The sequence below is a fragment of the Schistocerca serialis genome, chromosome 8 (genome assembly GCF_023864345.2).
Source record: "Schistocerca serialis cubense isolate TAMUIC-IGC-003099 chromosome 8, iqSchSeri2.2, whole genome shotgun sequence".
NCBI lineage: Eukaryota > Metazoa > Arthropoda > Insecta > Orthoptera > Acrididae > Schistocerca > Schistocerca serialis.
Window position 1 is genome coordinate 53,873,735 of NC_064645.1, and position 24,510 is coordinate 53,898,244.

Sequence of the window (24,510 nt, forward strand, 5' to 3'; positions counted from 1 at the left end):
AAATAACATTCTATAATCGGAAGTTATGCCACAGCCTGACACTGTATTTGCCTTAACTTGACAGTGCATTCTAGCTGCAGCATCTTAAAAATGTGTTGCAGTACCAGTAGCTGAGCCGGCCGTTGTGGCCGAGTGGTTCTAGGCGCTTCAGTCCGGAGACACAAGCTATGATCTGCATGGGAAAACATATTTATGTTCTGTCCCACAAATTCTCTGGCAGCACGACAGTGGATGCGTCAGATGGTATTACAATATACGCCAGCCATCACACAACAGCAACTGCATGGTAGTCAGCACTATGATGTCTATGAAGTCACAATCCAGGAAGTGTGGTGGCGGTCTCAAGTAGTTGAGGGCCTGCACAGTCGCTCTGACTGTGGAAGGGGACTCTTTACACCGCATTTTGTTTAAACAAAGATATAACCATTGCTATCCTACTGCAGTGGTAGTGGTAACAGCACAAATAGGCTAGCAACTGATTGGGGGAGTTGTTTAGAAACATGACAAGTGGACTTAAACTTAAGGGAACTGCAATGGGAGAAACTGTTCGAACATATAATATGTGTGAGATTTAAACACAAAGGCTGGTGATTCTTTTAACTATATACCTTTTTAAAATTATGACATGGTTTTAAACCTAGAATATATGAAATCTTGCAACTATGTAGGGTCAACCCCATTGCATTCCATGCTTAGTGCAAGTGTCCTGGTAACCATGCAGATTGCACTAGTATCCATAGTTTAGCAATGTTTAATTCTGATGTCATATGGTTGTGAAAAATCTGTAAAAAACGCAAGCTGCTCCAGATTCCCCAGATGAACCATCTTGGATTAGGATTTTGGAGTTAAGTGACCTGGCTTTAAGAAATCCAAGATGGTGGACTGTGGGATATTGGTGACCAATATCCCACAGTCCACCATCTTGGATTTTTTTAATTACACACCAACTGGACAATTGTCTGTCTAGGATTTTTTAGTTTCTCGACATTTTTCACTTAGGATAAGTAGCTTGAGACGTCAGAGAGGTGGGAACAACCCTCTAGCAGTGTTGTGCTATTTTAAATTTCTCATAAGTTTTGAATTTCCTGCTACTTTATAAATAAAGTTATGTCCTGTGGTATTAGAGAGGTGGGTTGGGGAAATATGGGAACATTGCATGTCATCATTGATAGGGAATCGGAAATCTTGCAATAGTGCGCCCACAGCCTCACTACTGAGGCTGTAGTTATCAATGTTGTAAGCGGTTGGGGGAAATGTTTCAATACATATACAAGGTGAGTCACCTAACGTTACCGCTGGATATATTTCGTAAACCACATCAAATACTGACGAACCGATTCCACAGACCGAACGTGAAGAGAGGGGCTAGTGTCATTGTTTAATACAAACCATACAAAAATGCACGGAAGTATTTTTTTAACACAAATCTACGTTTTTTTAAATGAAACCACGTTAGTCTTGTGAGCACATCTGAACATATAAACAAATACGTATTCAGTGCCGTTTGTTGCATTGTAAAATGTTAATTACATCCGGAGATATTGTAACCTAAAGTTGACGCTTGAAACCTCCGACGTTCAGTTACGTGTTGTAACAAACAAGGGCCACGGTCGGCGAGCAGCATCTGCAGGGACATGTTTACGATGACGAGCGTGTTTACGAGTGTGGCTGTAGTGCACTGTTGTGGTTTGGTCTAGCTGTCGCAGTGTCCGCATGTAGCGCTTGCTGCTATTGTTATTCTGCATTCGTCTCCGCACGCAGACCAACTGTAGTACACCGTGTTACCAGACGTCTGTGATAGTGTAGTGTTGTAGGAACTGTGACCATGGTGTATTCGAACTCTGAAAAGGCGGAGATGATACTCGTCTATGGCGAGTGTCGACGAAATGAAGCTGAAGCCTGCAGGGTGTATGCAGAACGATACCCGGACAGAGAGCATCCAACGTGCCGCACATTGCAAAACATCTACCGCCAACTGTATGCAACAGGTATGGTCGTAGCACGCAAACGGGTCCGTAACAGGCCCGTCACAGGAGAAGCGGGTGCAGTTTGTGTGTTAGCTGCTGTTACCATGAACCCACACATGTCTACACGGGACATTGCGAGAGCCGGTGGACTGAGTCAAAGTAGTGTCATGCGCATACTGCATCGTCACCGCTTTCACCCGTTTCATGTGTCGCTACATCAGCAATTACATGGTAATGACTTTAATCATCGAGTGCAATTCTGTCAATGGGCATCAACAGAGAATGCGTTGCAGTTCTACCTGTTTACCGATGAAGCGGGTTTCACAAACCACGGGGCAGTGAATCTACGGAACATGCATTACTGGTCCGTGGACAATCCTCGCTGGCTCAGACAGGTAGAGCGACAGCGACCGTGGACTATAAATGTATGGTGCGGAATAATTGGCGACCACCTCATTGGTCCTCACTTCATTGCAGGGGCCCAAACAGCTGCAACACACATCGCGTTTCTACAAAATGATCTGCCAACGTTGCTCGAAAATGTCCCACTGGAAACGCGTCGACGTATGTGGTATCAGCATGATGGTGCACCTGCACATTCCGCAATTAACTCTAGGCTGACTCTTGACAGGATGTTCGACGGGCGTTTCACAGGACGTGGAGGACGCATAAATTGGCCAGCCCGTTCTCCTGATTATACACCTCTAGACTTCTTTCTGTTGGGTACGTTAAAGGAGAATGTGTACCGTGATGTGCCTACAACCCCAGAGGATATGAAACAACGTATTGTGGCAGCCTGCGGCGACATTACACCAGGTGTACTGCGGCGTGTACGACATTCATTACGCCAGAGATTGCAATTGTGTGCAGCAAATGATGGCCATCACATTGAACATCTATTGGCCTGACATGTCGGGACACACTCTATTCCACTCCGTAATTGAAAACGGAAACCACGTGTGTACGTGTACTTCACCCCTCATGGTAATGTACATGTGCGTCAGTGAAAAAGAACAATAAAAAGGTGTTAGCATGTGGACGTAATGTGCTGTTCCAGTCTCTTCTGTACCCAAGGTCCATCATCGTTCCCTTTGGATCCCTACGTAATTCGGTGCTCTCAGATACACACGATCGAACAGCGGAGGAGTGGTACTCAAGCGTCAACTTTAGGTTACAATATCTCCAGATGTAATAAACATTTTACAACGCAACAAACGGCACTGATTAAGTATTTGTTTATATGTTCAGATGTGCTAACAAAACTAACGGGGTTCCGTTTAAAAAAACGTAGGTTTGTGTTAAAAAACATACTTCCGTGCATTTTTTATGGTTTGTATTAACCAATTACACTAGCCCCTCTCCTCACGTTCGGTCTGTGGAATCGATTCGTCAGTATTTGATGTGGCTTACGAAATATATCCAGCGGTAATGTTAGGTGACTCACCCTGTATAGTGGGAAATGTGATGTAAATAGAAAATACATCTTTCATTCTCTGATTACCTTTATTTGGAATATAAAACCTCTTTCAATTGCCATGGCAACTAGGATTTAGACTCCCTAAGGGTTATGTGTTCTGTCATTTTTACATAAAAGGTAACAGACTAATTAGTGATGTGAAACATTATTATGAGTCCTACTGTAATTGTATATGTGTATTCTAGACACACTTTTACTTTAGATATTATCCAATTTCTGCATCATGAAACAAAATATAAACATTGTCTCAGAAAATGTCATAGCATTCAACTACCGTGTGGTCACTATTCTTTTACATTCTATTATTATTGATCATTCATCTCATAGTTCCCAAGATTACAACCACCACTTTCCAGTTTTATTTTTTAATCTTTGTCCAACTTCGCAATTACCAATAAGATGTCCCGGTTTTTTCTCGATTTTTCATTCATTTCTAATTACTCGGTTGTAGTTGTCATTGTGAACATGAAGTTATATTCCTTATTAATTTATTCATCATTAAAGATTGCAAACACTCTGTTCATCGTCAGGAAACCAATCAGATCACATATCTGGAAGAACTGTATGTCATTTACCGTGATAATATTATAAACCAAATAGAAAGTTATAATACTTGAGCCATGCATGGCTCGTGTTCATGCCGTTGATTGCTTCTCATCTTCTCTTACGGTACTGCCGCCTCGTTTTCTTACTTCTTTTACTGGTGTCACTAACTTCCTGCCATTCCTGCCGTGAGTGGCAGCAGCCGCACTTATCGATAAGTGCACTTTCGTACCAACTTTGGAGCGACCGATAGTATTTCCGGGTGGTCGTGTGTCTGGAGTTGAGTCAGGACGCAGCAGCACTGAAGTGAGGGATGGAGTGGAGTGCCTGTAAGGCGCTGACAGCCAGTGCTGGCCAGCCGCTGGCGACACACTCGAACTGTCCAACGGAAGGATACTGGAGCGGGAACGGCCGTTGGTTGGTCGTTCAGCCAGTAGTCTCATCGGCCGACGTGTATTTGGTGCTTTGACCGTTTCCGGGCCTACCAGTCGGTTGGTTGGACCAGAGCAGTGAGGAAGTCTCCGTGGTGTGTGGGCAGGCCAGAGCTGTTGACGGCGTGCACACGCAGTTGGAGTTGTGAAGCACTTCTTGGGAGGGTTACGAAGTTCGTCGCCCACCGATCCTGGACACTGAAATTGAGCGTTCGCTTAACCTACTGCCAAGTGTCAACTGTTATCACATCTCTTCGTTTGATCCTGGCTGTCGCTTTCTGGGAGATTTCCGTGAGCAACAACGTGTGTGCATTGAGGTCGGCTAGAATTGGTCTTCCTGTCTGGTGTTTAACTTAATTTAATTCATTCCTTCATTAATGAAGTGTACTAGCTGTATCTTCTGCCTTGTCCACGTTGATGTTCCAGTGACCTGTCCTGGTCATTGGCATAGTTTTTGATAGTGTATTTTACTCATTGTGTTGATGCTGACCAGCACGGCGTGTATTTCGACAGTTGAGGTGTTGTTGGTAGGTTTCGGCGTTTATTCTGACTTGGCTGGATTGGGCACCAGTATCCAGAACGTTGTGCTATTGACATCTTGTCGTCGTTTTTCTGGTCGGGTGGAGCAGAACTGATCTCGTTGGTTGGTTCGTCAGCTGGCTTTTGGTTGAGTTGCCTTCCGCTTAAAAGGTGATCGGTCTGGCTGCCTGTCTCACATAAACATGTGTTGGTGTTACCTTCGCAGGCCGATTCTTAGAACCTTCCGAGCGCTGCTGCTTGTGTTGTACGCTGTGATTTCCCTTTTAGTCTTAAGTACTCTATGTGGCCTTCAGTAGAGTTCAGCTAATTAAAATCGCAAGGCTGTTCTTCTTAGGCCTTAAGCCGTAAAGAGAAGTCTCTTGATTGGTATGAGGCCTTCATCCGAGTTTCAGCCTTTCAAAATTAAAATTGAAAATTCCTTGTGCCTAGGCCTTGAGCCATAAGTTGGTTTCAAATTGGTATGTGGCCTTCAGCCGACTTTTCAGCCTTTTCAAATTAAAAGTTGAAAAATTTGTCTAGGCTTTAAGCCATAAAAAATATTTTTTAGTTTTTATGTGGCCTTCAACCGAGTTTTCCAGCTTAAATCAAAAATTGGAAGTTTCTTTGTCTGGGCCTTAAGCCGTGAGATTGTTTGGGTTTCGTAAGTGGCCATCAGCCGAATTCTATGTGAAGCATTTTAGGATAAAGCCTTTAGCCTATTTTAGTTAAATTTAGAAGCTCTTCCCTTTAGGCCTTAAGCCGTAAAATTGTGTTCTGCATGGTGCGTGGCCCTCAGCCGAGTTTTAACCTTTCTTAAATTAAAAATTCAAAATCGTTGTCTTGCCATTAAGTCATAACATTGTTATATTTTAGTTTGAGGCCTTCAGCCGAGTTTTACACGAAATATTTTAACATAAGGCCTCCAGCCTTTTCAGATTTGAAGCTCTTCTTCCTAGGCCTTAAGCCATTAAATTGTTAGTTGATATGCAGCCTTCATCCGAGTTTTCAGCCTATTTAGATTAAACATAGAAAATCTTTGTCTCGGCCTTAAGCCATAATACTGTTTCTTGATTAATGTGTGGCCTTCAGCCGACTTCTATGGGATAAATTTAAGCTAAAGCTTTCAGCCTATTTATATTGAAGATAATGTTTTTTTTTCGTGGAGAAGTGAAACCTGCAGAAGAACTCCTGTACCTCAGTTCCTTGCTTAGGCCTTGTGCCTTAGATTTTCGATGTGGCCTTCAGCCGATTTAAATTAAATCAAAGGAGGTCTCTCGTTAAAACCTTGAGAGTTTTTGATTCTTGCTTGTGTGTTAAAACATATAGTTTGTATGTTGAGTGCAACTGACAGCAACTTATTTTGGCCCCTTTCCACAAATAAAACCGCATCCCCTCTGTCCTGCTAGCCCAGGGAGTTCAATACTATGATGAGTAATGTTGCACGATATTATGAAAATATTCCTGGGATAGTACAATTCCATGTTGTGGTATGAGTGTACGCAAAGTGTCCTGATGGACAATCTTTACATACTGACTCAGAGACTGAATGGCCTATATTTATTAGGGACTTGTTGCAGAGCTACTGAAAAAAGCGAGCAGTGTTTAAGGCAGGAGCTCAGATTTGGGAGAACCAGGTTTCAATGTCCAGCCACACTCAGGATTTCAATTTTCCATAATTTGTCCACACAACTTCAGATGAATGTCTGAAGTGCCCATCATCACCAGACCGACATTCATTCCCTCTCCAACAATGTCACGAGCAACGGGATTGGAAACCTCTTAGCCTTAAAGAAGACAAAGGTACCAATACGACATTTCTAAAGCTTGTTAGAGTTTTCACTGCAAGTAGAAAGGGGAGTGGATGGTTAAGCATGTTGATGAACCATTTGTTGGAAGACACCATCCTGTGCATGCAGATTTCTTGATAAAAATCCTGATGTCTGACGCAGTCTCGACCTTCCGTTATGACTGATGAAGTGTATGAATGACAGTACTTTTTCCATTGCCGACAGTGAAACCTTTGTCCGAAGCGGGGTATGACGTCATGCTGGGAAACCTGCGAGGTTCCGCCTACGCGACAGGCCACGGGTGCAGCCAGCAGCGCAACTGCCGCTTCAAGTGAGTAGCCGCCACATCCCCTCCCCCCTACAATCCCCCTTCAGGGAGGCGACAGGAGGGGTCAGTCGCTCTGCACAGCTTTCCATCCTCAATGTCGTGACTGGTGAAATATTGTGACACACTGGTAACGAACACGGGTTTCCTACTCGCGAGTGAGCACATGAAGAATTTGGCAGTTTCTGAACAATACTCCCATGGGTTCTCCAATAGGGTTTGTGGGAGTAGCATCACTGGGGGGGGGGGGGGGGAGGTGGGGATACATACATAGGAATTGAATGAAATCCACTGAATAGAAACGAATGCGGATGCAGCAGAATGAAATCAGTGATGTTCCAGTGACACTAAATGGTGTTGCAGAAATCCTTGAGAGCAGATGAATCTACAGAATACCGAATATATCAAGGCAGAACAGCTGATCGTAGACTTCAGAATTAATTGAGAATAAATATAAATGGCAATGGACGTTTTGCTTGTGATCTGGGCAGACTGAGTACAAGTACCGTCCCTGCCACAAAAGTGCGATTTAGCGTGACATACACATAATACTGGAGTTGAGCAGCTTTGAGCATTACGTCACGGACATAATTTCGTGTTATGGCAACCCCATTGTCACATTCTTTAATGTCAGCAACGTTAAATGAAATGATCCTGACTCAAAATACTCTTGTTTCACTGTAACAGAGTACATTCACTGTTCTATCCTTACTTACGCGAACTATTTGAGATAATTTTTAACAATAAATATTTACAGCGAGCAGTCAGTACCTAAAAAAAAATTGGTTCAAATGGCTCTGAGCACTATGGGACTTAACATCTGAGGTCATCAGTCCCCTAGAACTTAGAACTACTTAAACCTAACTAACCTAAGAACATCACACACATCCATGCCCGAGGCAGGATTCGAACCTGCGACCGTAGCACTCGCGCGGTTCAGGACTGAAACACCGAGAACCGCTCGGCCAGTTAGTATCTAAGGTTGCAATGTTACTGCATCGCTATTGACCAGTTACAGGTGTGTACTGAAGGTGAGCATTTAATTTAGCAAAACATGCAACGAATAACGGCCCTGACATTTGTTCTCTACACATATAACTTCAGGTAGCGGGGTTGTGGAATTCGTATAGCAAACTGTAGGTAATAGCTTAAAATTTGGGTTAACAATGGTTCAGACTTAGTCTGGCCACTCATGTGTAGGATTACACAATTTTCCGAAGTTGCTGCAGGAAAATGTCGGGCTAGTTCCCTCAAAAGAATTTGGTGGATAACTTTCCTGTGTTTCCCCAGTCCTAAGTCATGCCCTGTCTGTAGCCAAAACATTGTCTTTGGCATATTAGCTTTACTTTCTCTTTCTCATTTCCTCTCTATAAATATTTGCCAATATATGATAACAGTATATACTTATTGCATGATGTAGAAGTTTTATTGGGTAAATAGGGAGTGTAAATAAAAAGACTTGTCTTAGAACACAACATTTATTGAATACTTTCATATATCGGACTAAAATTCTTCAAAATAGGTGTCTTGAATATCCACACACTGCCATAATGAGTCCTGTACGCATTCTTTATTTGTAGAAGATTTTGGTGTTTTCTGTTCCTCTAATGCTGCAACAGAGACCCGTCAGTTGCAACTTAAGTACACAGGGTTCGAGGAAACACGAGTTTTTAGTTTTCTGCAGATAAGTGTTTATGTATGTTCATTTTAATTGTTCTTGTCGTATTTTTAATTTAACTGACTTGTACCCGAGGGACATAATTCTACATTTTAGTGACTCACTGACGATTCTCCCTTCAATTTTGACCTTATCGTGATTAGCACAGCTGGGAGACCTGAAAGCCAGAATACAGAAGGCACTGAATATCATAAAGTGCCTTAGCCACCAGTCTTGGGGAGCAGTAGGACACGTCTTCTCTGGTTTTATAGAGCTTTTGTGCGTTCACAGCTGGACTTTGGATGCAGAGTGTATGGGTCAGCGAGGCCCCTTTACCTGAAGATTATTAACGCAGCCTACTATGAGGAGCTCAGGCTGGCCACAGGTGCTTACAGGACCAGCCGCATACCCAGTCCCTGTGCTGTCCAAAATGGTAGATATCGAAACAGACGACAGAGGGATATAGAAACAATTAAAATCGCTCAAAAGAGGAAAGGCCGCTGGACCTGATGGGATACCAGTTCGATTTTACACAGAGTACGCGAAGAAACTTGCCCCCCTTCTTGCAGCGGTGTACCGTAGGTCTCTAGAAGAGGGTAGCGTTCCAAATGATTGGAATAGGGCACAGGTCATCCCCGTTTTCAAGAAGGGACGTCGAAAAGATGTGCAGAACTATAGACCTATATCTCTAACGTCGATCAGTTGTAGAATTTTGGAACACGTATTATGTTCGAGTATAATGACTTTTCTGGAGACTAGAAATCTACTCTGTAGGAATCAGCATGGGTTTCGAAAAAGACGATCGTGTGAAAGCCAGCTCGCGCTATTCGTCCACGAGACTCAGAGGGCCATAGACACGGGTTCACAGGTAGATGCCGTGTTTCTTGACTTCCGCAAGACGTTCGATACAGTTCACCGCAGTCGTTTAATGAACAAGGCAAGAGCACGTGGACTATCAGACCAATTGTGTGATTGGATTGAAGAGTTCCTAGATAACAGAACGCAGCATGTCATTCTCAATGGAGAGAAGTCTTCCAAAGTAAGAGTGATTTCAGGTGTGCCGCAGGGGAGTGTCGTAGGACCGTTGCTATTCACAATATACATAAATGACCTTGTGAATGATATCGGAAGTTCACTGAGGCTTTTTGCGGATGATGCTGTCGTATATCGAGAGGTTGAAACAATGGAAAATTGTACTGAAATGCAGGAGGATCTGCAGCGAAATGACGCATGGTGCAGGGAATGGCAATTGAATCTCAATGTAGACAAGTGTAATGTGCTGCGAATACATAGAAAGAAAGATCCTTTATCATTTAGCTACAATATATCAGGTCAGCAAATGGAAGCAGTTAATTCCATAAATTATCTAGGAGTAGGCATTAGGAGTGATTTAAAATGGAATGACCATATAAAATTAATCGTCGGTAAAGCAGATGCCAGACTGAGATTCATTGGAAAAATCCTAAGGAAATGCAATCCGAAAACAAAGGAAGTAGGTTTCAGTACACTTGTTCGCCCACTGCTTGAATACTGCTCAGCAGTATGGGATCCGTACCAGATAGGTTTGATAGAAGAGATAGAGAAGATCCAACGGAGAGCAGCGCGCTTCGTTACAGGATCATTTGGTAATCGCGAAAGCGTTACGGAGATGATAAACTCCAGTGGAAGACTCTGCAGGGGAGACGCTCAGTAGCTCGGTACGGGCTTTTGTTGAAGTTTCGAGAATATGCCTTCACCGAGGAGTCAAGCAGTATATTGCTCCCTCCTACGTATATCTCGCGAAGAGACCATAAGGATAAAATCAGAGAGATTAGAGCCCACGCAGAGGCATACCGACAATCCTTCTTTCCACGAACAATACGAGACTGGAATAGAAGGGAGAACCGATACAGGTACTGAAGGTACCCTCCGCCACACACTGTCAGCTGTCGGAGCAGTTGGTAGCCGTGGCGAAAGCGGTGGCCTGTATTCTGGTCAAACATAGATAGAGCTTGCTGAAAATTAGATGGGTAGATCACATAACTAATGAGGAGGTACTGAATATAATTGAAGAGAAGAGGAGTTTGTGGCGCAACTTGACTAGAAGAAGGGACATGTTGGTAGGACATGTTCTGAGGCATCAAGGGATCACCAATTTAGTATTAGAGGACAGCGTGGAGGGTAAAAATCGTAGAGGGAGACCAAGAGATGAATACACTAAGCAGAGTCAGAAGGATGTAGGTTGCAGTAGGTACTGGGAGATGAAGAAGCTTGCACAGGATAGAGTAGCATGGAGAGCTGCATCAAACCAGTCTCAGGACTGAAGACCACAACAAGAACAGAGGACAGTGGTTTACACTTGTCATTGTTGTCTAACTATGGGGTATATAATGGACTAAGTACGGTGGAAGGTGATGTTAAATATATGCCTGTGTCTATTCCTAAAACGAAACAGGAACCCAGTGGCTTGTGAACAAAAAGTGTTTCAGATATGTTAGTAAATATTCAAAAGAATATGAGTCAGATGAATGTTAATATGAAGCAAATGGTAGTGAAGTTAAAACGTCATTAATTTCTGATATTGAATAAATAAAATGGGTACTACCATTGATACTAAAACGAATAAATTAGGTTTGGAAATAAATGAGTTACACACTCAAGTTGATGGGTTAATGTTGGAGGTTAACCAAAGGTCCAATAATTTGGCAGCTGAGATGGAATCCAAAATGTAAAATAAAATTTTGAATTTGAGGGTTACTTGAAGAATGAAAGACTGTGTTCACTAACAATGTTAAAAGTGACATTAATCAGGTCAGGCAAGAATGTAATACTGCTATTGTAACGGTGAAAACTGAATTAAATTCGCGAATTGAGCAAGTTGCTGAGGATAGCGAACAAATGAAAGAGAAAATAAATTTTGAATTAAGAAAAGTTAATGGACAGGTTCACAAAGTAGGAAGACACTGTTAGTATAGTCATGTGGTATTGGAAACTCAAATTAAAGAAGGGAAAGACATGTGTGCAAGATTTGGAGTGCAAGTGTCTAATAAAATCACTAATATTGAAACTAACATTAGTCAGTAGGTAAATGAGCAGATGTGTAACCATGAAAGTAGACTAACAGAAGTTGAACAGAGTGGTAATAACAATAACTTTTGTGCAGTATCTAATGGTGCTGTAGAATCATCAGAAATTGCCTATGTATGTATCACCAATTCTTGAAATTTGATCCCAATAAGAATGTTGACCTTAAAGAATTTTGGAGTGATTTTGAAGACGTGTTACCTAAAGTGTGGAATGACAAGCAAAAGATAAGTTTCATTACTTCAAATTTAATGGGGGAGGCAAGAATCTGGGGAAATTTGGCTTCAGATAAATATTATAAATTAGTAGAGTTCAAACAGGTATTTTCTGAAGAATATTGGGGAAAGAGGAAGCAAATGGAAGTTTTGAATAAATTTTGGTTAGGGGAAAAGTACGACCCCAAGAGAGATAATATTAAAAGATTTGTGCAAAAGTGGGTAACTACCTTGTCATATTTAAATACAAAAGTAGAAACAGAGCAGATCATTATGGGAGTAGAGAATACGTAGCCGTTATATTGGCGAAATAAGATCATTTCGGCACCCAGGGATGACATTGGCCGGTTTGTTCATTATTTGGAAAGAGTTGAGAACCTTTTGAAAGCAGAAGAGAGTGCTAGGAGAGAATATAGGCCTCCCACTAGGCCTGATGAAAACAGAGCAGACATCGATATAAACATGATGGGCGTGCCACGAGCGGACAGTTATAGAGGAAGAGGTAGCAGAGGAGGTAATGGTGGCGGCGGGTTCATTCACCAGGCCTGGCATTTCGAGTGCAGTCAGCTGCAGGTCGATGACGTAACGGGTAGGCGCGGCCCGACAGGTGATAGAAACGTCAGAGGCAACGACGTAACACGGCAGGAAAACTGTTAGCAGTCTGTGATGACGCTAGCGTTTTCAGACTGAACCCGTATAAAGTAAACCCGCTAGCGACGCCCTTGGTAAGAACGGTACCTACACAACGTTTTGAAAATAATGTTAGTGAAAACGATAGGGCAGAGGAGAGTGTCACTGAAAAACAATTTGATTATCGAATAAATTCAGTGGCTTTTTGTGAGAGGGAAAGTTCAGATGGAGATCACAGGGACCATTTTGAGGGGGAACCAGGTACAGAAAGTAAATACTCAGATCAGGAAGTGGAGGTGAACCAGCAGTTCAGAACAGATGAGAGGCTACATATAGACTGTGGAATTAATGCTACATAAATATAGGAGGGAGAGGATGCATGTTTTGAGGAATTTTTGAATAAAGTGAGTGGGGTAATTTCAGAAGGTGAAGACGAAGAATGAGGAGAGGAAGAAGAATGGGGTAATGTAAATAGTTCTGACAACACCATAGGAAGGGTTGCAGAAACATAGTATTTCAGATGAGGAGGAGGAAGAAGATGGTAATGCTTTTTCCAATTTGAATAGTTTACTGAAAGCTGCTAGTAACTGTGCCAGGATAGCCGAGAGCGCTAACATGCTGCTTCCTTGACTCAGATAGGCGCGCTGGCCCCAGATCGAATCCGCCTGGGGCATTAACGACGAGGGCAGGTGTGCCAGCCAGCCTGGATGTGGTTTTTAGGTGGTTTTCCACATCCCGCTAGGTGAAAACCGGGCTGGTCCCCACATTCCGCCTCAGTTACACGACTCGCCGACATCTGAACACGTTCGCACTATTCCATGAATTACACTAGACGCAGACAGCAGGTGTACACTGATTCCATCCCTGGGGTACGGGGTGGCGGCAGGAAGGGCATCCGGCCACCCCCTCATACTAACCTTGCCAAATCCGTTCCTAACAATGCCGACTCTGCGTCAGTGTGGGACATGGCACCAGTGAAAGAAAGAAAGAAAGTGAAAGCTGCTAGTAATAAAAATAAGGTGAAAGACGATCCTGTAAATGTACCGTACAAAATCAGACGCGTTCAGGAGTTGCTGCCTGCTGACCGGCCAGCAAGACAAACGTACGTGCCACGTGGGGTAGCTGCGTGGTCTCAGGTGTCTTGTCACGGTCAGCGCGGTTCCCCCTGTCGGGAATTCGAGTCCTCCCTCGGGTATGGGTGTGTGTGTCGTCCTTAGCGTAAGTTGGTTTAACTTAGATTAAGTAGTGTGTAAGCTTAGGGACCGATGGCCTCAACAGTTTGGTCCCATAAGACCTTACCACAAATTTCCAAAATTTCCAAACAAACGTTCGCTCTCCAATTTCTGATTTGCATGGAAGTGGACAATGAATGGCCACAGCACATTTTGTGGACACGCGAAGGCTATTATCGTTTCCAAGGACATGTCAGTATGCAGAACGGCAGAAAATCGGCAGCGGAAAATCCGCCTCACATTAACTGGTACCACTTCATACTGCAAATGTGGCTAACTGGTGACGGTTGAGGGCATCGTTTACCGTAGGGCCGTGTTTTATCGAATAGATGAGTCCTATGGGTCCTGTTACACATACTGTCACCGACAAGCGGCAGGAATGTCTTTTGTGGTCCAACGTCACGCCAGCCCTTCAACAGCGTGGACGTGTGGATAGGAACATTTTTATGCAAGATGGCCCTCGTCTGCACGTTGCACAGCCAGTGAAGTTGCTGCTGTAGAGGCATTCGAAAATGCTGGAACTATCAGCCGTCACGCCCCTACAGCGTGGACGTCCCAATTACCTGACCGTAATCCATGTGACTCCTGGCTGTGGGGTTACCTGAAAGATGTATTTCAGTGCTCCAATTATAAAAGTAGCTGAACTGTAAATACACATTCCGCAACCCATTCCCAACGTGATTCCTAAGAGACTCCAATCTGTTGTGGAACATGCTGTTTCTCGATTTCAACTTGTGGCAGAAAACAGTGGCCTCGGGTCAATTAAAAACCAGTTTTTCCCATCTGGTGTGATGGACGGGCTTGCCTAGCTAACAGAAAAAACAACTCCAGAATGAGATTTTCACTCTGCAGTAGAGTGTGCGCTGATAAGAAACTTCCTGGCAAATTAAAACTGTGTGCCGGACCGAGACTCGAACTCGGGACCTTTGCCTTTCGCAGGCAAGTGCTCTACCATCTGAGCTACCCAAGAACGACTCACGCCCCCTCCTCACAGCTTTACTTCTGCCAGTACCTCACCTCCTACCTTCCAACCTTTACAGAAGCTCTCCTGCGAAACTTGCAGAACTAGCACTGTAAGAAAGGATATTGCGGAGTCATGGCTTAGCACACAGTTTTAATCTGTCAGGAAGTTTCGTATCAGCGCACACTCCGCTCCAGAGTGAAAATCTCATTCTGGAAACATCCCCCAGGCTGTGGCTAAGCCATGTCTCCACAATATCCTTTCTTTCAGGAGTGCTAGTTCTGCAAGTTTCGCAGGAGAGCTTCTGTAAAGTTTGGAAGGTAGGAGACGAGGTACTGGCAGAAGTAAAGCTGTGAGGATGGGGCGTGAGTCGTGCTTGGGTAGCTCAGATGGTAGAGCACTTGCCCGCGAAAGGCAAAGGTTCCGAGTTCGAGTCTCGGTCCAGCACACAGTTTTAATATGCCAGGAAGTTTCAGAAAAATAACTGTTAATTGGCAATCCTGTGCAGCCATGGGCATTGAACGGTGTTGATGGTGTAACATGCAATTCAAACCACTTACTGCGATGCATCTGTTATTTGCAGCAGACATCATATAATGTAAGGCACTTACAGCGCTATCTACTGGTGAAATTTTCAATACATTCCTTTTGTTCCACGGCACTTCCACATGCGCCAATAGTATGCTTTTCAAATTTGACGTCGTCCTGAGCAGTGGCTCTCTTCTACAGAGGTTTGAAATTGGAATTTTCATATACCATTTATGTGTGTACATCCCCCGTGTGCTGCTAAGCCACTGGATCGATTTCAAGTAAACTTGGGGCATATGAGGCGCATGACACTTACTGTCGGTAAAGGAGTATTTTGGGGGTAAGATCCATAGCTGTGGGGGTGGGGGTTAATCTATCTGGAGGGAGCTGGACAGAGAGAGGGGCAGAATATGACGGAGAAAGCGGCGAGACATGGAGAGTGCGAGAGAGGGAAGGAGGAGATGAAGAGAGGGAGATGGGAGTAAGAGAGCAGTGGGAGAAGATGGGAAGTGAGGGAGGGAGGAGGAGATGGAGAACGAGAGGGAGACGAGGCGGTGTATACAATACGTATGGTGCATGCATACGCAGCTGAAGCAGTGGCAAAATGCTAGTTAGAGACACTGCGGCAGCATGCGCAGCAAACGTGTACGGTGCCGACTATTGACCACCTGTTGTCGCGCTCTGCCTGCCTCTGCCGCGCAGCCTGGACGACATGGGCGAGTACGACGTGGAGGCGCTGGTGGGGCTGACGCAGCGCGCCACGGGCGACGCGCGGCCCTTCTACCTGGGCCACAGCTCAGGAGGGGGGGCGCTCTACACGTGGCTGCAGCGCCGGCCACGTGCACACCACGTGCTCAGAGGCGCACTGCTCTGGATGCCCTCCGTCTTCTACACCGAGCCGCACAGCACCATCCTCAAGATTTACCATCTCCTTCCGGAGCCCCTAGTGGTAAGGTTCACACTTCCTACTTAAGTGTATTTGTCTTGGGGCTACTTAAAAGTAAAAAACTGTTTACAGAAATTACTCCTTTTTTAATTTAAAAAATTTTGGATCATGCTCAGTAGGAATACAATAGCGACTTTGAATCGAAATTGACTTTTGACCTTTGTGATCCGTGCATGTGGGGGTATGAAATCTAAGGGGATGAGGGCTGTGGGAAACTTTGTCGACATTCACGGAAACCACCCAGTTTCATCACCACACACACACACACAAACACACACACACATACACTTGCTACATCTTGTTCTTTGCTCTCTGAAACCCAAACGTATTTTAATTGCAGTTCAATCTCTGACCCCTAGTTTGATCTCTGCGGCACATATACACTCCCGGACCGCAGCGACGCACGGATGCACGCCAAGACCGTAGGATCCTACGCAGTGCCGTAGGGGACCGCACCGCCACTTTCCAGCAAATTAGGGACACTGTTGCTCCTGGGGTATCGGCGAGGACCATTCGCAACCGTCTCCATGAAGCTGGGCTACGGTCCCGCACATCGTTAGGCCGTCTTCCGCTCACGCCCCAACATCATGCAGCCCGCCTCCAGTGGTGTCGCGACAGGCGTGAATGGAGGGACGAATGGAGATGTGTCGTCTTCAGCGATGAGAGTCGCTTCTGCCTTGGTGCCAATGATGGTCGTATGCGTGTTTGGCGCCGTGCAGGTGAGCGCCACAATCAGGACTGCATACGACCGAGGCACACAGGACCAACACCCGGCATCATGGTGTGGGGAGCGATCTCCTACACTGGCCGTACACCACTGGTGATCGTCGAGGGGACACTGAATAGTGCACGGTACATCCAAACCGTCATCGAACCCATCGTTCTACCATTCCTAGACCGGCAAGGGAACTTGCTGTTCCAACAGGACAATGCACGTCCGCATGTATCCCGTGCCACCCAACGTGCTCTAGAAGGTGTAAGTCAACTACCCTGGCCAGCAAGATCTCCGGATCTGTCCCCCTTTGAGCATGTTTGGGACTGGTTGAAGCGTCGTCTCACGCGGTCTGCACGTCCAGCACGAACGCTGGTCCAACTGAGGCGCCAGGTGGAAATGGCATGGCAAGCCGTTCCACAAGGCTACATCCAGCATCTCTACGATCGTCTCCATGGGAGAATAGCAGCCTGCATTGGTGCGAAAGGTGGATGCTCTGTTGCCTGTGTCTATGTGCCTGTGGTTCTGTCAGTGTGATCATGTGATGTATCTGACCCCAGGAATGTTTCAATAAAGTTTCCCCTTCCTGGGACAATGAATTCACGGTGTTCTTATTTCAATTTCCAGGAGTGTATTTTACAACAGTAGTTAGGTCTCTGAAATGTGCTTCACCATCTTGCTCTTGCAGTTTGTTCTATGTACCCACTGAATTTACAAGGTATGGATTGGTGAGTGTCTGCCATCTACCATTTGAGGCTATATACAGGCTATCATCGCGACGCTGTAGTGTTGATATTATCATCGAGTATAAAGCATCTATCATCTTTTGCTGATGATGTGGATTGACTTTGCTTTATCGCTGTAAGTACATGCAGCTTGGATCGAACTGAATACTGAAAAGCTGATTTAGCAGCTTCATTCAATCCCTTGCCTAAGGTGCCAACTGAAACATCTATTTTCCCGCACTTCTTTTCGAGGTAGCTCCAGATTCGTCTTCGTTCAGGTAAGGCTGATACGTCACCTGCTACAATCCAACAATCAGGGCCCAGCGTATGCAGCAATCAGAGCGTGGCCTCCCACCACTAGAACCCACATCGTGCAAGACACTGTGTTCGTGTTATACACGAAACCTACGGTAAATTTTAAAGTACAGCTTCTTAAGACTTGCATATTGTTTTATACATGGGGAATTAAAAGTAAAACGGGGTGCCAGTGAGACTTTGGAATCAGGAGGGAGGCGTTCCAGGCTAATCAGTGCAGTAGTGCGAACTGTGGACTGCTGTGCTAAGGTGGCATACTGATAAACGGACCTGCCTAGTAAGCAGGTGACCTGAGTTCAATACCCAGTCTTGGTACAAATTTTCAACAACTGCTTCAGTCTATATACATAAAATCATATCTGTATGAGACCAGTAAGGTCTCTGAAATGGTGTCATTTCACTTGCATATAGTTTAAAGTTTGACTTATAATTTAAATCTACGTCTGAATCATATAATTCTTTCGACAGCCAAAAATTTGATAAAAAACAAAGGAGATATCTAATTTCTTCCTATAAACTGTCACTTGTATGGTTTTTACAATTAGTTGCACTCTTTCTTGCAATTTTTGTGGCTGAGAGTACTAAAGAATATTCTACTTCCTGCACAGTAATACTGCTAAAGTATCATTGGATCCAGATGTTGTTCTGGATTTGACATTGTTAATTGTACAGGGTGTCAGGATGCTCTTCCTGCAACCAGCCCTTTCCAATGGAATGTCATTCGTCTACCCCAACTGTCTTGTGTCTGCTGTTATGCGATATGAAAGTGTGAGAGCACTTCCCAAATATTTACGAATTACGTAGCTGAGATGGGATGTGGGTACCAGCCTCTCGTTGAAATAGTCAGATGTGAGAAACCGCCTAAAAACCATATCCTGGCTGGTCAGCCCACTAGACCTCTTCCTTAATCCACTGGGCGGATTCTATCCAGAATGGCGTGCCTCCAAAAATCCCAGAAACAGAGTGCTAACGTGCATGGCCATGTTACAGTGTCCTACTACATTAGTTTTAAACTTTGCAGATGGTTTTTCTCTTATTAGATTCACAATGCTGAGACCACTAAGTGTTGATACAATAATCCCTTTTAAGCGGATCCAAATGAGAAATAGGTACATAAACTGATTTGGGGATGTTCACCACATTAGAGGATCACAAAAATCTGTAACTTTCTGTGAGTACACCAACGTACAACCACTTTCCACTTTCCACTGATATTTACAGGGAACGATGTTATGTTGTATTCCCCAATTGTATCGAGATTTTTCCATATAAAAGGAACCTTAAAGACTTGCTTGCACCTCTGCAATTGTTTGTTCGTTACCTAACGGGGCGGCGAATGAGAAAACAAGCCTTGTTATAAAAATGGTTTAGTGATCTAAGCACATACATTTAAACACATAAGAAAGCTGCTTCTTTATGTTTGTAACATATGTTTGTTGGGTAGAGTTTTACTAACATCCAGCTTTATTTTAAATTCGTAATTTAAATCTATATCTGAATCATCTAATTCTTTTAACTCCGTCAGAACAGGCTTCGAAATACCCTAACGGTACTGACCGACCACCGTGCCATCCTCAGCCTATAGGCGTCACTGGATGCAGGTATGAAGATCTAGCCGTTGTTAGTTTTCGTGACTGGAGCCGCTAATTCTCAATCAAGTAACTTCTCAATTTGCCTTACAGCGGCTGAGTGAACCACACTTACCAACAGCGGTCGGCAGACTGAATGGTCACCCGTCCAAATGATAGCCAAGCCCGACAGTGCTTAACTTCGGTGATCTGACATGAACCGGTGTTACCACTACGGCAAGGCTGTCGGCATCTGATTCTCTTACCAAACAGAGGGCAGGATCTCCAATTCTAATACATATTTAATTTTCTTATCTATAAATCATCTCTTGCATGCTCTTAACAATTAGCTCTGTTCCTTTTTGTAGTTTCCCAGCTGAGAGGATTAGGGAATTTTTAATTTGCGTTTTATTGACTGCATTTAGATATTGTTAAGACATTTCACATCCGCTTGAGTGTATGATAGCAATTCTTCCCCATATTATAGCTGAATGTGCATACAGAACTCTAAGTTAGCCACTTTATAAAACAAATAGTTGTTACATGTACTTATTCCATCAGTTTTAAACTCTGCAGATGGGTTCTCTGTTGCCAGTCGCTCATGTTGATACATATCCAAATGGGGACACAGATTTATAAACGGATTACCTGTATATGCTCTAAAACAGTGAATTCCTAGGATCCACTGTTCGGTAATAGTGCTCCATAGAGCACATTCATTTAACATTGACATTTACACGAAATACTGATACTCTGTATTCTGCAGTCATATCCAGATTTTTCCATACAATATGTTTAAAATAGTATACAAGGATTGCTTACACTTGCGCAGTGGCTTGTTCTGTTTCGAACAGCACTTTATACCCTTCCTTCATGGAAACTGTTTTCGCTAAATACTGTGTTCTGCATGTTTTAACTTCGGTATCATAAACTTTAGGTTTCCTCTTGCATACACATAACACATTTCCTCTTGCATACACATAGCACATTAACTGCTCTTAAAAAAGTAGTTTCTTTAATAGGGAACGGTTTATCTCTGTTCGATACATTGCTTTTCTCTCAATGTGTGTGGAATAATATTACTTGTTGCAAGCAATCCTAATTCAGAAAATCTGTATTTGATGATACTGTGGAGAACAATGTTTAGGACTGAGAAAAATGTTTTTCCCGGTTTAGTGTAATATTTATTATATATCATACTTCTGTTGTCCTTCTTGGCGTCTATGTTAATGAATTACAAATAGTCTGCAGGTAAAACTATAAGCAGGCTGTCTTTACTGTCTGGGAGTTTACTCCTACACCAGTCAACTTTTATGCATATAATTGCAGAACATTGTTGAACAAAACACAGCAACTGTTCTATATGCTAGCTGATAGTTTATACCACATAAAATCATTTGGCGTAGAGTACAGAGGAGAACATAGCAAATGCTATTTGTTGGCATTTACTGTAATTAGTCTTCCTCATAGTCGAATACATGATCCAGCAGCTTTCAGTTTGGTAACACCATGTTCTTTACATAGATGCGTATCAGATTACTTTATAAAATCAATAAGCTGGTTATTGATATCTTTCTTCACTGTCGGGGGTTGTGATTAACATACGAGTTTCTTATAAAGCATTAGTCTACAATTGGTGTTCATCCACTTTAAACTGTCTATTTTGAATATTTTACCATTGTTCACAATCACAACGCTGTTTCCTTGGACGTCCTCCTGTTCAGAGAGGCCATGGCATAATGTTAGGCAATTGTAAATTTCCATCTTAAAAAGTCTCAGTAAAACGTTATGTTGTATCCAAGTCCATGAAATAATAGCCGTCCAAACAAAGCTGTTGCAATACCGCAAGCAGTTCATCCATTAATACAGCCATTTTTATTTCAGCCAATTTTACTTTACGTATTGTAGCCACAGGATTTTTATATTTCCTCGAAATTGTTTCCAGAGCTTCGTTACCGATTTTATACAATATTCCTGTTCTTGACACATTGTTCTTCTTGTGCAAATGAAGTTCTAGTTCCACATTGACGTTATGTCTCTCAGTGATGGACTCGGGGAATTTAGAATTAGAATGTAGATAATTCTTAAATGCACCACTCATTTCCTTCTTTAACATCACAGACTGCCCTTCTTTAATTATTCTTGTCAGTCCACTTTATTTCAAATTTTAACCACTGTAATAGCTCTATAATCAGTGTAGGCAGGTTTAAACACTTAATGCCAAAGAGCATGCTATTTTGCAGGCAATTTACGTTACCAATGTCAGTAACAAGATAGTTCAGTTTCCCCAAAATATAACGACAAACCCAAGCAGTTTTCAGCTGATGCCGTCTTATTCTCTACGTCATGGCGATGCAATAAAATTCAGTAGTTCAAAATATAAATATATACAGAATACATAACTATGCTCTGTAAGGATAGGACAATAATGTGGCCAATAGTTTGATGAAGGATCCATCCTGCATTTGCCGGAAGTGATTTAAGAAAACCACAGAAGATGTTTGATTTACAGACAATTTGCTTCTGATAACTTATATTATAAAACATTGTTTCGCTCTTCATCTCTGTACACACTAAGAACACCTGCTGACGATGTCTGGGATGTGCAAATGCTACAATGTTCTTGTACTAACTCAAGTCTGCTTGGAAAACTGACTCAACAATATTAAGTTATGCATCATAGTTGTCTCCTGTCCTCCGCTCAATCCATTAGAAAAACTGAATCATCATGCTCCCACCCTCCCGCTTCCACCAAACATGATAAGTGGGATGTACTCAAGAGAATAACAAAATATTACATCCTGATACATGTCGTCTTGTAAAAGATGTGTCAGAGTGTTGCAGTCAATTGTTCAAATTCATTGTGAAACTTTTGGCTGTCATTTATGTTGCACATTTCGCTACTAGTTTCGATCAATGACCATTATTAAGTTTAGCTGCCATAAACGGCAGGAAAGTTAGACCATAATTTGAACAAAAGTAATTTGCTCTTCTAAGTCCACCACAGTACGTAAAAAATTTCTCACAATAATAACTGTAGCAGTTAACCCCTTTGATCACTACCCACTACTCTGCTTCTTCCAAACAATCTTCAATAGCGTTGATTGCATTTTTTATGAAAAATGTCTAGCGGCCTTTTTGAACTGATATATCTTAATAATCTCATTCATATCTCTAAGGAGTTCATTATACAATTTTATTCCTTAATATCAAAGACTGCCCTCAGGCGCTCAGCATTCATTTTCTGAGTACAGGTTTGGCGACTTTGGGGCTACTGAGCTGGCTGCTGGTAGTCGTCGCAAGTCTCCTGTCACTGTAACCTCTGGGCATGCTTCAGTGACCACTGTCTCAGTCTGAAGGTGTGCTGCCTGCTGATGAGGTACATGGTTGTTGATGTGGAACAGTTCTTAACCGGCAACCTCTGGGGAACCTGCTGCAACTCAAATGTATAGGGCTTGACTAGGCACACGGGGCTCTGTCTAGGTGGACTTATATTCCCTTAGCTGCTTATGGGACCGAAATGGACCCTCGAAATCTCCTTTTCCTCTTAGCAGAATGGGTGGGTCGCTTGGTGCTACCAACACCCAATCGCACCAGAGCTCTTATGGGACCTTCAAATTTTGCTCGTGGGATCGAAATGGACCCCTCTAAATCTTTTTTTCCTCCTCCCAGCAGAATGGATGGGCTGCTTGGAGGTACAAACACCCAGACACACAAGAGGCCTCATGTGATGAGCTCTTGTTGCTATGTTTCCCCTTTCCTTAGGTTTTACTTTCTTATGTAGCATTTTCCTTCTTTTCCTGCTTTGTTTGAGTGTGTGCTTTAGTTTTCTTAGGTCTGTCCACATTCGTTTTTTTTAATGTGCGTCAGGGCGCTGATGACCTCGATGTTGAGCGCCCATAAACCCCAACACACCACCACCACCACCTTCAGATTATGAAGTTGTTAAAAGTAGTTTGGGATTTAGTATCAGAATGTATGCTGCAGGACAAAATTTATTAATGATAGTTAAGAGACGAGCGGGAATCTTTGAGAAAGTCCTCCGTTTTTACATCCAAAAGGCTTTGAAAGGCATCACAGGGACATTAAAATTAGTCAACCAGCTACGAAATAGGGCACTATTGGTTGAAACCTCTAGTTCTCAGCAAGCAACAACCCTACAGGAAGCGAAATGCTTTGGGGAGTATGCCATTGAAACTGAACTGCATGCCACATTGAACTACCGCAAAGATGTTGTGACATGCAAGTATCTGGTCGACATTTCCAAAGAAGAACTGAAAGTTGAGTGAGCCCAGAAACGAGTAATTGATGTGTAGAATATCATGAAAAGGGTGAATGGCGATCGTGTCAAATCCGACTCCTGTACCCTGTCTTTCAGCAACATTAAATTTCCAGAGCACGTTAAGGCATATTTTATTCACCTCGGCGTGCGGCCTTATGTCCCAAACACATTGTGCTGCTTCAAATTCCGGAGCTTTGGGCATACTACTGTTGAGTGAAAGCGAGAAGCCACTTGTGGCAAACGTGATAAGACCCCCCATGAACGTGTCACTTTTTCATGTCCCTTGAAGTGTGTAAATTGCTCTGGGGCTCAACCTGTCTGGAGTCAGGACTGCAGCTTATGTCTTGAACAAGGAAAGATACAGGGGCTTAAGGTTACAAAGGACATTCCATGTAATAAGGCCAAAAATGTATAAAGGCATGCTGTCGCCAACTTTCGCATGTCCTTTGGTTCAGTACTTAAACAGCAGTCAGAAAACTGATACTGCTGCACAAAGGGAAGTTCCCTCTGTCACCACTGGTACCTGATTTTGTCAATGCACTTGTTCTACTGCAGTCATTTAGAAACCTGTCCCTCCCCCATGAACTTCAGAAATGGCTGTGGTCCTGACGTTACAGAACTCCGCCT

General features: G+C 43.3%; 1 protein-coding gene across 1 annotated transcript in view; it reads left to right on the forward strand.

The window, feature by feature from the left end:
• The first annotated feature begins 6,955 nt into the window (after positions 1 to 6,955).
• The window catches only part of LOC126416452 (lysosomal acid lipase/cholesteryl ester hydrolase-like), a 132,399-nt gene continuing 114,844 nt past the window's right edge, over positions 6,956 to 24,510 (forward strand). The window contains exons 1-2 of the mRNA XM_050084180.1: positions 6,956 to 7,055; positions 16,038 to 16,284. Coding sequence (XP_049940137.1) covers positions 6,982 to 7,055; positions 16,038 to 16,284 — 321 coding nt within the window. The 5' untranslated portion in view covers positions 6,956 to 6,981. The remainder of the gene's footprint in view (positions 7,056 to 16,037; positions 16,285 to 24,510) is intronic.